Below are 12,986 nucleotides of genomic sequence, written 5' to 3'. Positions count from 1 at the left end.
ACAGTAACAGAAAAACTTCAAAATGTCCCTTTCCTTGCTACACTGAGTTAGTTAGTTACAGCCGTGCAAGTCTTCGCTGGCTGCTGTATAAATAAACAGGCTGCTGTAACTCATTTTCGCATGCAGGATAAGCGTATTTAATTGGTAGCATTGTCTGTAGCTCATCATTTGCACATGGTGTTTCCAAACTAAACAAACACTGCTTTCCTTCTGAGCTCTGGAAAAAATATATATATCGCTGCTTCCCTTTACAACGTGCTGGAAGCAAAGACACAGATTACAAAAGAGAAAATTCTGTTTTTATTTATTTTTTTGTAATGTAATTATTACAGTTATTATAAACCGAATCAATTGAAAACTAAAATAAATAACTGAAATTGAAACAATTTAAAGCTGCAATGCGTGGAACTCGTTTGCGATTGGTCGGTTAGCTCAGAGCACTTTGCACTCTGACCCCCGTAGAGCTCCACACGCCTGGGTCGGATTTGTATCCACGTGATTTCCACAACTGCTTCCCGACACATTATTACAAACTACAGAACTTTTTTTTGCTCGGATTAACTATTTATTATACAGTTCGGTTATCAAAAACCCGACACGGCGAAAAAAAAAAAAGATGTCTGGGAAATCCGAGCTGAAAATCAACCAGAAGTTCGCAGAGAGATACGAGAAATACAGACAGAAAGAAGAGCTGCAAAGATGTAAGTTAGTGACTCGTTTTTAAGTAAACATTTAACCATGATACTCCGTAGCGTAATGTTGTGGCGTTAAAGGCGCATATCTGCAGCTAACATCGTAAAACAACACGTTTTGTGCGTTCAGAGTTGATCCCAAAGATTTAAAATCCATTTTCTCTTAAGTATGCCATTTTTTAAAAAAAAATTCGATTCGTTGCTTGCATTTTCAGGTTACAGGCAACAGATGTTCCCAAATAAAAGAGCATCGATCTCTTCCCCCCCTCCCCGTCCGTCCAGTACCTAATCACTTCCTGTTATGTAGGTCACACATCATTTTCAACACAAGAAAAAAAAAAATGCAAATGGATGGTGATTATGGTATTAAAAAAACAATGATAAGGCAGGTAGTGAAAACTATACCAAGCTTACATGCAAATGAAAACTGCAATGCCACTTAACAAAATTGGTACTTGAAGATAGTCTGTGTGGTTCAACCGGATGACTTTTCAACCCATCCACCTACTTGTGTTTCCGTTGCCATGGTTATGTTTGTGCGTGACTGTCTTCCTGTTCCAGTGAAGGATCGCTATGGAGACTGCGAGGATGAAGAGGAGGAGGAGGAGTCGTCCCCGGATTCCGATGATGATGAAGAAAGTGAAGTGGTAAGCAGGACAGTGTTGCGGACTCCACCACCTTTACACAATTCTCTGGAGAGAAGGCAGAATCAGATTCGGATACCTGGAGGCTCACAAGCACAGTGGCTGCGTTTTAAAAAGACTGCGTCCTCTGGATTCTAGAGATTCTGTTTCATTTCCTTGGCGTTGAAATGCAGGTTTATTACGTTAACATGTTCATGTATATAATATTTTTATTTAATTCTGTCTCAGTCTTAACATTCTAGGTGATGCTAAACATTTGCTCATAGCTGCACCTTTTCACCTCTCCCTCCCTCTCTCGTACGACAGGAGATTGATCCTAAACTGGAGAGAGATTTCTACAGGACTCTGTCTCTGCTAAAGAAGAAGGACCCCAAGATATATCAGACAGACACGCAGTTCTACAGTAAAGAAGGTATGTATTGATTCATCGCAAGTCCATTGAGATCTTGTATCTTCTACAAACTCCCACTAACTCCAGCTCTGGGGTTCAAAGCTCCCCTTAATGAAGTCTAGTATTATTATTAATATTGAAATGATCAGGAGCCAGGAGTTTGAGCAGGGTTACAAACTCACACTAGCCCTGCTGCTGCTGCTGCACCCAGTCCTGGGGTTCAGAGCTCCTCTCAATGAAGTCTAGTATTATTATTAATATTGAAATGATCAGGAGCCAGGAGTTTGAGCAGGGTTACAAACTCACACTAGCCCTGCTGCTGCTGCTGCTGCTGCACCCAGTCCTGGGGTTCAGAGCTCCTCTCAATGAAGTCTAGTATTATTATTAATATTGAAATGATTAGGAGCCAGGAGTTTGAGCAGGGTTACAAACTCACACTAGCCCTGCTGCTGCTGCTGCAGGGCTAGTGTGAGTCTGTAAGGTTTACTAACGGGGGCTGTTCATGCAACTATAAAAGGGAGGAGCAGTTTATTTCACATCAAGCTCCCGGCTCCTGACCGTTTGACAATAATGTAAAACCCTGGACTGGGATCAGAGGGAGCAGGGAGTTTCAAGCCCTGCCTTTTAAGCCGTCTGTCTCTCGTTCTTTTCCTCCTGCCCCAGATCGCCCCTCGACCAGTGAAGGAGAGCAGGGAACGCAGCAGAGGAAAGACAAGCCGATGTTTCTGAAAGATTATGAGCGCAAGGTTATTCTAGAGAGGGGAGGGTGAGTGAGCGAGCGTGTGCAAAAAATAACTCTATAGACATAACATGTACAATAAAAAAAAAAACAGCTTTCTTGTTCCATTTTATCATGGGACACTTTTCAAAGTTAAAGAAGACATATTTGAAAAAAAAAGTGGCCTTCGTGGTTTCACCCCAGCTGTGTTTAAAGTAAAGCGCATCGTGTGTGTGTGTGTGTCTCTGCAGAAAATACGCAGACGAGGAAGAGGAGAGCGGTGACGAAGAGGCAGCGAAGAGGAGAGAGGTGAGGCCCAGGAAATCTGGGGGACCGGGGCTTGACAACGCGACAGAGAAACCGGGCCGACTCCCTTTCGCTGTCTGAAGCCGCGGCTGCGACGCATTTTTAAATTTTTTTTATTTACGGTTATCAAGAAGTTTAATTGAATGGTTCTTTCTCGTTTTCTCTTCCCCAGAGAGCCGCCCTACCCAGTTACATCCAGGAGCAGAAAGCCATTAAAGAAAGGTACAGCTCAGGCATTTCAAAACACAGCACCTGAAGCGGCGTGTAATTCAGTATGTTAACGTAACATTGCTCAGCAGCTTTCGTTCGACTCTGTGATGCAAGATTAGTTCATTCTATATAGAGGGTCGATCTCTTGTCCCGTCTCTCTCGCAGTTTCCGGAAGTTTGTCGAAGACAGCGAGGAGGACGATGAGAAGGATGAAGGATTCCAGCTTCTCACACGGAGAACGAAAACGCAAGAGGAGAAGGTAGGCTAACGCCCGTCCCGTCCAGACCCTCTGCAAACCTGCATCGTTTTTTTGGTTCCTGACCAAATCGCTATTGAACTGTAACGCGGCGTTCCTCGTCTCTGCAATCCATGACCTGTCTTTTCTGAAATCCAGCCTGAAGTGTCAGTCTAGTCTGTGAATCTGACTGACTGAATCAAAGTGCCAGGCTTTAGATTTGTTCTTGCTAGTTCTTACTCATTCCAACACGTCATCCTTGAACAAAATTGCAATCGGCAGTATTCTGTTCAAAATGAGCTTCTCACAGGCAGCGGCAACAGCAAATTACTTCAATTGAAGTCGCTGTTCGTTAGTCAATTTAATTTGGCTTTCAAATAAAAGCAGTTGAACAATGATTTATTAATGTCTATAAAATATAAATTCCAGTTCCTTTGAATATAACAGAACACGGAGAGTTCTGAACCCCAGGGCTGGGTGCAGCAGCAGCAGCAGCAGCAGCAGCAGCAGGGCTAGTGTGAGTTTGTAACCCTGCTCAAACTCCTGGCTCCAGATCATTTCAATATTAATAATAATACTAGACTTCATTGAGGGGAGCTCTGAACCCCAGGGCTGGGTGCAGCAGCAGGGCTGGGTGAGTTTGTAACCCTGTGAAATGCATTGAAATGCGTCTCTGCTGTGTTTTCCTAGGACAGAGAAGAGGAGGACTATCTGAACTGGCTGAAAGGGCAGAAAGACTTGGAGGGGAAAGAGGACCTGCAAGACCTGGTGCGGATTTATTTATTTTTTTTTAACAAACATGCAAGACCCGATTTCGTGTGTCTCGTCGTCTTTATATATTTCACTCTGCGTTGTGTTTTTCACGTGTATTCGATTGCAGTATTACAAGGCGTCAGGATAGGGCGGAATTGACTGATAAAGGCAGACTAGATTCTCAAAGCTGTTTACTTCAAAATCGTCATTAGCAAGGAAAAAAAAAAAAACTTCTATAATTCTAAAAACAAATAAGAAACGACGTAAAGAACGCTTACAAGTTCCCAAGTTAAAAGTCTTGCTTGTTTCCGTCTGGTTTGGAAACTATATCGGGTTTCTCCTAAATAAATTATAAAATACATTCTAATTGTGACACAATTAGAATGTATTTTATAATTTAAAATATTTTTTATTTTTTTGTAAACGCTTTTTATTACATTTTGTATTAGACTGTTTTTAATGTGATGGTTTAATTGTTCGTTTCTGTGTGTGTGAAGCGTTTTGGGATCCTTGTGATGAAAGGCGCTATATAAATGTGTATTGTATTGTATTGTATTGTATCTACAGTCTTGAAACACCGTGGTAGGAATTAACCCCCGTGTTCCGAATGGTTTCTCCTGACAGAGATACCTGCATGATTACTGGAACGACCCAAGCCTGGACGATGGGGAGAAGTTCCTGCGGGACTACATGCTCAATAAGGGCTACCTGGAGGGGAGTGAAGAGGAGCACAGGTTCTGTATTTCTGCGCTGTACCGCCCCGCCACAGGGTGGGGATAAGACCCCCATTGCATAGCAGCTGGATCCGTTCCTGGGTCAGGGGTCAGTTCCTGTTTTTCAATTCCTTTTTAAAATAGATTCCTAGTGTCCAATTCCCAATCCCTTTTGAGTGAATCCCTTTGATCAGTGATGTGCTGGAAGTGCTTAAAAGGTATATAAGGACCTTTTTTATTTGATTGGGTTACATATTATTATTTTTTTACATTTTGACCACTTTTTTTAATTACATGCCTCCAAGATGGCTTCACATGGGCCCCTCAGAACTACATTTCCCATCATCCTCCTGCTCACATATGTAACTGAGATGGATTTACCAGTGAGCAGCAGGAGGATGGTGGGAAATGTAGTTCCGAGAGGTCCATGAGGGTACACGTGAAGCCATCTTGAAGGCATGCAATTTAAAAGTTTAAAAAGTGGTCAAAATGTAAAAAAAAAAAATAAATAAAACAATACACACATCTTACGTAAACAGCTGTAGCAACACATGGGAGCATGCAACCCAATCAAATAAAAAGATCCTTATACACCCTTTAAAAAGACCACAGGGTCGTTTGGAATGGGAATTGAGGGGATCATTGATTCTAAAAAGGAATCGGAAATTCTTAAAAAATTGCCTGCCCAAACCTGCCTGGTTTTACTAGGAGTTTAATTCAGACACACCTGAGCTTGTCACCTGTACAGGCTGTGGCTGATCAAGCTGGTAGTAAAACCTGGACTGGGTGACACTGCTGTGCGGTCAGTCTTATTTCCATCCCTGCAGTACCTGTTATCTCTTTCATTCTTTTATTGATGAATTAATTAATTAATGAGTCATTTAGCAGACGCTTTTATCCAAAGCAACTTACAGAGACTAGGGGGGTGAACTCTGCATCATCAGCAACTGCTGCTGCAGAGTCGCTTCCAATAGGACCTTGTTTGTTAAACGTCTCATCTGCAGGACGGAGCACAAGGAGGTTCAGTGACTTGCTCAGGGTCACACACACACACACACACACACACACATAGTGAGTCGGTGGCCGAGCCGGGATTTGAACCTCCTGGTAGCATCAAGCCCCTTTCTCTAACCACTGAGCCCCCGATGCAGCCCGTTAGTCTGTGAGTTTGCAGTCGTTTTGAGTTTCTGCGTGGTGTGTGTGCGTGCGCAGGATCCCCACGTACGATGAGATCGTTCAGGAGGAGGTGGAGGACTCTTCGGACGAGGGGGAGTCGTTCCTGAACCAGCAGGAGGACTTCGAGAGACGTTACAACTTCCGCTTTGAAGAGCCGGACGCAGAGCTGGTGAGAAACCGCAGCCTGTCAGTCCCGCGCTGTTCAGAAATGAATTCACATGATGCCTGTCAAAGGCGTTACTTGCAGCACTGGAAGAAACCAAGCTTTTTATTTTTTGATGCTTTTGCGTCTACAGTAAACGCTACAGAACTCATATTTTCAACATGGTCTCATCTATTATTATTATTATTATTATTATTATAATTCTTTATTTATTTGGCAGCCGCCTTTATCCAAGGCGACTCACGCAGGTGTTACAGGGCAGCACAGGGTTACAATGCAAGCTTCATATTTAAATACAGTGTAGTTTACAGTCAATGTAAATAATAAGAACATAAGAAAGTTTACAAACGAGAGGAGGCCATTCGGCCCATCTTGCTCGTTTGGTTGTTAGTAGCTTATTGAGCCCAGAATCTCATCAAGCAGCTTCTTGAAGGATCCCAGGGTGTCAGTAATATTATTACTATTATTATTATTTATTTATTAGCAGACGCCCTTATCCAGGGCGACTTACAATTGTTACAAGATATCACATTATTTTTTACATACAATTGCATTATTTTTTACACATTATTTTTACATACAATTACCCATTTATACAGTTGGGTTTTTACTGGAGCAATCTAGGTAAAGTACATTGCTCAAGGGTACAGCAGCAGTGTCCCCCACCTGGGATTGAACCCACGACCCTCCGGTCAAGAGTCCAGAGCCCTAACCAGCCATGCAGCTGTGTGGAGTAGTGGTTAGGGCTCTGGACTCTTAACCGGAGGGTCGTGGGTTCAATCCCAGGTGGGGGGGATACTGCTGCTGTACCCTTGAGCAAGGTACTTTACCTAGATTGCTCCAGTAAAAACCCAACTGTATAAATGGGTAATTGTATGTAAAAAATAATGTATAATCTTGTAACAATTGTAAGTCGCCCTGGATAAGGGCGTCTGCTAAGAAATAAATAATAATAATAATAGCCACTACTCCACACTGCTGTACTACTGCTAGAATACACTATGAACTAGGATGCAACAGGTTAAGATGACAGCAAGTTATATCTACAATGACAGATTAGCAGTGCAAGGATAATGCATCAGCTGAGGATCCAGTAAGGTGCAGTTTTTCATTTTAATATCCTTTTATAGCTTCAGCATTGAAACACGTGGTGTCGTTGAAGTGAAGAGAGGATGAATCCATCATTAGAAGCGTGGCTGTTTTGTAAATGCCTGCAGCGTGCATTGGAGTGCAAGGCTGTGTGTGAGCCACGCTGAATTCCAGGCAGGGCGGAGGAGTGTCGCTTGAATCCTCTTGTTTTATCCCCCCTTTCCCCAGATCAAGACGTACCCCCGAACGATCGCCACTTCCGTGAGAACGAAAGACGAACGGAGGAAAAGAAAGAGGGAGGAGATTAAAGAGAGGAAAAAAAAGGTACGGCGCCATTATAAACGTGCATGTTTAAAAAAAAAAAAAAAAAAACCTACTAAGAGAGTGTTTTTCGAAACGGACAGTAAATGTGTTTGTGACGTTTTCTACACAAACCATTCCTGTAGCAGGATAGTGACAAGGCCAAGGCTGGTGCTCAGCTGGAGGGAGACTCGGAGACAGAGAGCTGCAGCTCAAACACTATTATTAACTCAAAGTAAAAGATTTAATCAAATCAAAAGACACAAGCCCCTCCCATCCCGTTCCCTAGGTAGGTTTTTCCAGAAGGTACGAATCTGTGTTTTTTGTTTAATGTGATTTCAGGAGAAGGCACAGAAGCATGAAGAGCTGAAACAGCTGAAGAATCTGAAACGGCGCGCCGTGCTGGAGAAGCTGCAGACACTGCGAGAGCTGACGGGCAACGAGACCGTGGGCTTCAGAGAGGGGGACCTGGAGGGGGACTTCGACCCCCAGCAACACGACCAGCTCATGCAGGTGAGGGGGGCGGGGGGGGGGGGGGTACAACAAATTACTTCAGTTGAAGTCGCTGTTTGTTAGTCGATTTTAAAATTGGCTTCAAATGAAAGCAGTTGAAACGATCGCACCAATTATGAATTATGTCTCTAAAATATCAATCCTTCGAAGGAATTGAAAAACAGCCCCCGACCCTGCATGAGAAGGAGGAGGGAGGGAGAGAGGGAGGGGGGAGGGAGAGAGGAGAGAGAGACTAATGTTACCCCTTCACTGCCCTGGGTGTGTTCTCAATACCTATTTTAATGGCTGCTTTCACCACATGGAATATACTGGACGCTGGGCATCAAAGGGTTAAAGCAGGTAGTTCAGATTGGTGGAGCGATCGATTTGAACCCACAGCTCTCCTTTCATCCTCCAGAAATTCTTCGGGGATGAATATTACGGAGCAGGAGAGGAAGAGAAACCCCAGTTTGATGAAGAGGAGGGGCTCGACGGTATTACAAAAATAGTTTTTTATTTTGCCCCCCCCCCCCCCCCCTCACCCCCCTCACCCTGACGTGAGAACCCTCGTTTCGTTTCACTTTGGAACGGGCAGTTCCTCAGAGGCAGGCACTTTTTAAAGATGTGTTGGATTATGTTTGTTTAGTGTCGGACGTACATTTATTGGTGTTTCATGTCTGAAATTTCTCGCTGCAAATGTTAACGGAATGGCAGGAGTGTGGAGTAGTGGTTAGGGCTCTGGACTCTTGACCGGAGGGTCGTGGGTTCAATCCCACGTGGGGGACACTGCTGCTGTACCCTTGAGCAAGGTACTTTACCTAGATTGCTCCAGTGAAAATACCAACTGTATAAATGGGTAATTGTATGTAAAAATAATGTGATATCTTGTAACAATTGTAAGTCGCCCTGGATAAGGGCGTCTGCTAAGAAATAAATAATAAATAACGGAATTAAATCGCGATGCAGTTCAAAAATCACAATAAGAAAAATAATTGCAATATATCTCTGGATACGAGTCAATTATCACATGGTTGTATTCATTCAGTTTCGCGCATGTGTCAAACCTTTGATTTCTTCCATTTAAAAAAAAGCCGTATTTTGTTATAGATAATGACACCCCATGTGTAGTATAAGGAGGATTTAGAAATTGTGACTGTGGCGTTTTGCCTAATTTGTGGAACTGTCCCGCGGTGATTCAGCTCTGACACGGGCAGATTAAGGTAATTGTGGGACTGCTTTATAATTTCATAATCGCAGTCGACCATAAAGCAGCAAGGGAAGATGCCAGCCAGCAATCGCAATGCATTGAAAGTTCACTACTCTTTTTTTTTTCCCCATGCTGAGATTTGTAATTCCTGTAATATAAACGCTATGTTTTTCCCGTGCTTCCTTTTCCAGAGGACTGGAACTGGGATAACTGGACCGGGAATGAGGAAGCGGAGGTGGGAGAGGGGGAAGGAGAAGGGGGGACCTACGCCCCAAACTGTGAAGATCCCGACTTCATCGTAAGAAAATCCGCTGCTGCTTTTTCTCACAGAAAAGTGTATTTGCTGCTTGACGGAGTGGAGAGTGGGGAGAGACACTCTGCTGATCTCAGTAAAGGGGCGTGTTTGTTTGTTTGTTTGTTCGTTTCAGACCTCGAAATTCACGCATTTCCTTGAGCGATATCTTTCTCTTTTTTGACGCGGGCGTTTTCAAATCATCTTTTGAATGAATGCAGGCATGGTTTGCCATTGTAGGGATGCTCTGTGGTCCAGCGGTTACAGAAAAGGGGCTTGGATACCAGGAGGTTCAAATCCCGGCTCAGCCACTGACTCCCTGTGTGTGTGTGTGTGTGTGTGTGTGTGTGTGTGTGTGACCCTGAGCAAGTCACTGAACCTCCTTGTGCTCCGTCCTTCGGATGAGACGTAAAACAAACGAGCTCCTATTGGAAGTGACTCTGCAGCAGCAGCAGCAGTTGTTGATGATGCATAGCTCACCCCCTAGTCTCTGTAAGTCGCTTTGGATAAAAACTTCTGCTAAATGCCTAATTAATAATAATAATAATAATAATAATAATAATAATTATTATTATCATTGCAGATGGACGCAGACTACGACCCCAGCCAGCAGCGCAGCTCCTCCAAGAAGAACAAGAGGAAGAAGCAGCAGGAAGCTCCCGAGACGGGAAAGCGGCGTCGGAAATCCCGCTTCGCGGAGCTGGTGAGCCGGGAGAAGCCCGCCTTCGACCCCAGTGAGTACGGCTCGGTTAACTGGGCTTCAGCTCCAATGCCTGTGTGGTGGTTTTTGTTTTGTGTTTTGCATCGTGAGAGATCTGTGTAGTTTTGTCACAGAAATACCAGACACACAGACGCGTCGATTTTTCAACTCCAGTTCCCTTTTACTCAGCTCCAGAACACCTCATTGATCCAAATTGCAAGTCGGCAGGATTCTGTTATAACGAGCTTCAGCAGCAACAACAAATGACTTGTCACGCCGTTTGTTAGTCGATTTAAAACTGGCGTTCAAATGAAAGCAGCTGAACAAACAATTATTACATCTCCTAAAATCTCAATTCCAATCCTCCCCTCCCCTCCCCTCCCCTGTGCTTTCCTTCCCCAGAGGACAGGACGTTTGAGCAGTACCTGGAGGAGTATTACCAGCTGGACTACGAGGACATCATTGATGACCAGCCGTGCCGCTTCAGATACAGGACCGTGGTGGCCAACGACTTCGGCCTCACCACAGAAGAGGTCTGTGTGTGTCTGTGCGTGTGCCCTGCATGTGCGTGCGTGTGCGTTTACAGGACTTCTGATCACGAAGAGAAACGGAGCCAGCAAAGTTACCGAAGCAGAAAAATAAACCAACTCCCTGGTGTTTAATTTAGGGGCTTGCGAGTGCCCCTCGCCCCCCTCTAAACATACCCTCTGCTGGATGTAAGAAATGTACCAGTAGATCACCATGAAAACCCAACCGCATCGTTCTCCAGTAAGGAAACTGTATTATCTCAACACCTCGTTTGTAAATACCTGTTCAGACGGCGCTTGTAGATCTCTGGATCCGCCCCTCCCTGCTCTGCACTGGACTCGCCTGCCCTCACCACCACGTTACTGGACCCTCAGCTGATGCGCTATCCTCGCACTATTGTAGATATAACTGTATCCTAACTTGTTGCATCCTAGTTCAGATTGTATTTTAGTAAGTGTTATTTGCACTTGCTGTAAAACTACACTGTATTTAAAATATGAAGCTTGCATTGTAATCCTGTGCTGCCCTGTAACACCTGTAAGTCTCCTTGGATAAAGGCGTCTGTCACAGTGCAGGGTGCTGCAGGATGTGAAGATGGGTCGCTTTTTTTTTTAGGTCTTGGCTGCAGATGAGAAAGAGCTGAATCGTTGGTGCTCTCTGAAGAAAACATGTATGTTCAGGTAAGAGACTCTGCAGAGAGGACGGCCGAACGGAGGGGCAGGTTAACTGGGCTGCTATACCTGTTCATTCGCTTGCCTTGTTTGTATTGAAAATGTTTCACTGGAACTTGTTCCGGGTGTGAGTGATCGCTTTGTGGCTCGCTTCGTGCTCCAGGCATAAATCGCGACGATTCAGTCCTTACACCTCGAGCTCTCATTGCGGTTTCTTTTCTCTCCAGGTCGGAGAGGGAGGAGCTGAGCGATCTCAAGTCCTACAGGATCAAAGCTCAGGATGTGGAAAAGAAGAAGCAGATCCTGAAGTCTCTCACCGTGGAGTAAGTCAACCCCCAGAAGAGTCGCGTTCCCCTTCCCAGAGTGTAGATCGTTTTCAAGAGCGCCCAACCTGCAGGGGTGCTGCAATGTCATTTCAGTGACGCTTCATCCGAAACAATGTAAAAGGAGGCTTGGTGGTGCGGTGGTTAGAGAAAGGGTCTTGATACCAGGAGGTTCAAATCCCGGCTGTGTGTGTGTGTGTGTGACCCTGACCAAGCCACTGAACCTCCTTGTGCTCCGTCCTTCGGATGAGACGTAAAACAAACGAGCTCCTATTGGAAGTGACTCTGCAGCAGCAGTTGTTGATGATTCATAGTTCACCCCCTAGTCTCTGTAAGTCGCTTTGGATAAAATCAGCTGCTAAATGACTCATTAATAATAACAAAAAATAATAATAATAATAATAACAACACTCTGTGTACAAAGCAGCCCTAAAAGAAACATACAAAAAGTTATTTTATAACTGACGTTTGAACTCGGACGCAGCGGTGAAGCTACCCTGCAGTCCAGAGATGAACCCTCGTCACACAGCCTTTGTCTTAGTCTTAGACTTATCTAATTCCGATTTGAGCACTTTGTATTTTAATCCTCGGGTTCTGTTTGTTTTTTGTGCAGAGAGGAAGAAGCGCTGCGTCGACAGCAGGAAGGGAAGACCAAGGTGGGGAAGAAGAGGAGGGAACGTCTGAAGAAACAGGGAGAGGGAGAGGGGGAGGGGGAGGGGGAGGGAGAGGCGGACGCGGGACCCAGTCCGAAGGCAGCTGCGAAACCACTAGAGCCCAGGACTGAACCACCGGAGAGCGAGGAGGAGCTGCTGGTTCCCAAGAAGAAGAAGAAGAAGAAGGTGGAGCCGAGGGGAGGAGAGAAGGAGAAGAAAGCGGGCGGAGCCAGTCGAGGGAAACCGAAGAGGCCAACGAAACGCAGGGCGAGCGGGGGTCGACACCGGCTCTTGTTAAAGGTCGGGGGTCGTGAGTTCAGCAGTCAGAGGCTACAAGCTTACGGGCTGAACCCCAAGAGACTGCTGTTCAAACAGCTGCACCAGCAGAGGCAGGGCAAGAAGCCTGGCAAGGAACAGGGCAAGAAGCAGGGCAAGGAACAGGGCAAGAAGCAGGGCAAGGAGCAGGGTGCGGAGTGAAGGGAGGGGGAGCCCTTCCTGCTTCCTACCCCCCTACCCCCCGAAAGACGTTTCCAACCACCTTTAAGTCAGTTCCAGTGGTGGTTTTAATACACCGGCATCCTTTTCTCTGTTGGTCCAGGGGGAGTTTTTAGGAATCTGTGGTCTAGAATTCACTCCTTTTTACACCTTCAGGATTTGTTTTTCATTGTGGATTTTTTTTTTTTTTTTTTCCCTCTAGATTTTATTTTCAAAAAATAAACTTCATACAAAG

At 44.9% G+C, this 12,986-nt stretch overlaps 1 protein-coding gene across 1 annotated transcript; it reads left to right on the top strand.

Annotated features, from left to right (window-relative positions):
• The first annotated feature begins 403 nt into the window (after positions 1-403).
• LOC117966881 (protein KRI1 homolog) lies at positions 404-12,944 on the top strand. Its single transcript, XM_059008123.1, has 19 exons — positions 404-701; positions 1,254-1,339; positions 1,643-1,748; positions 2,391-2,493; positions 2,697-2,754; positions 2,924-2,973; positions 3,127-3,220; positions 3,887-3,964; positions 4,574-4,683; positions 5,875-6,007; positions 7,319-7,414; positions 7,733-7,903; positions 8,301-8,376; positions 9,281-9,387; positions 9,965-10,115; positions 10,484-10,614; positions 11,225-11,289; positions 11,508-11,603; positions 12,217-12,944. The coding sequence occupies exons 1-19, from the start codon at positions 617-619 to the stop codon at positions 12,731-12,733; spliced, it is 2,313 nt and encodes a 770-aa protein (XP_058864106.1). The 5' UTR covers positions 404-616; the 3' UTR covers positions 12,734-12,944.
• The last annotated feature ends 42 nt before the right edge of the window (positions 12,945-12,986 follow it).

Source organism: Acipenser ruthenus, chromosome 36 (assembly GCF_902713425.1).
Source record: "Acipenser ruthenus chromosome 36, fAciRut3.2 maternal haplotype, whole genome shotgun sequence".
Lineage (NCBI taxonomy): Eukaryota > Metazoa > Chordata > Actinopteri > Acipenseriformes > Acipenseridae > Acipenser > Acipenser ruthenus.
The sequence above is the reverse complement of the archived record's forward strand: the minus strand, read 5'-3'. Positions and strand labels throughout refer to the sequence as shown.

Excerpts from the sequence above, each read along its gene's own strand:
- LOC117966881 (XM_059008123.1), top strand. The coding sequence starts at position 617 with ATGTCTGGGAAATCCGAGCTGAAAATCAACCAGAAGTTCGCAGAGAGA. Across the intron at positions 3,965-4,573 it reads AAGAGGACCTGCAAGACCTG|AGATACCTGCATGATTACTG; the intron begins GTGCGGATTTAT and ends TTCTCCTGACAG. Across the intron at positions 11,290-11,507 it reads AAGAAAACATGTATGTTCAG|GTCGGAGAGGGAGGAGCTGA; the intron begins GTAAGAGACTCT and ends TTTTCTCTCCAG.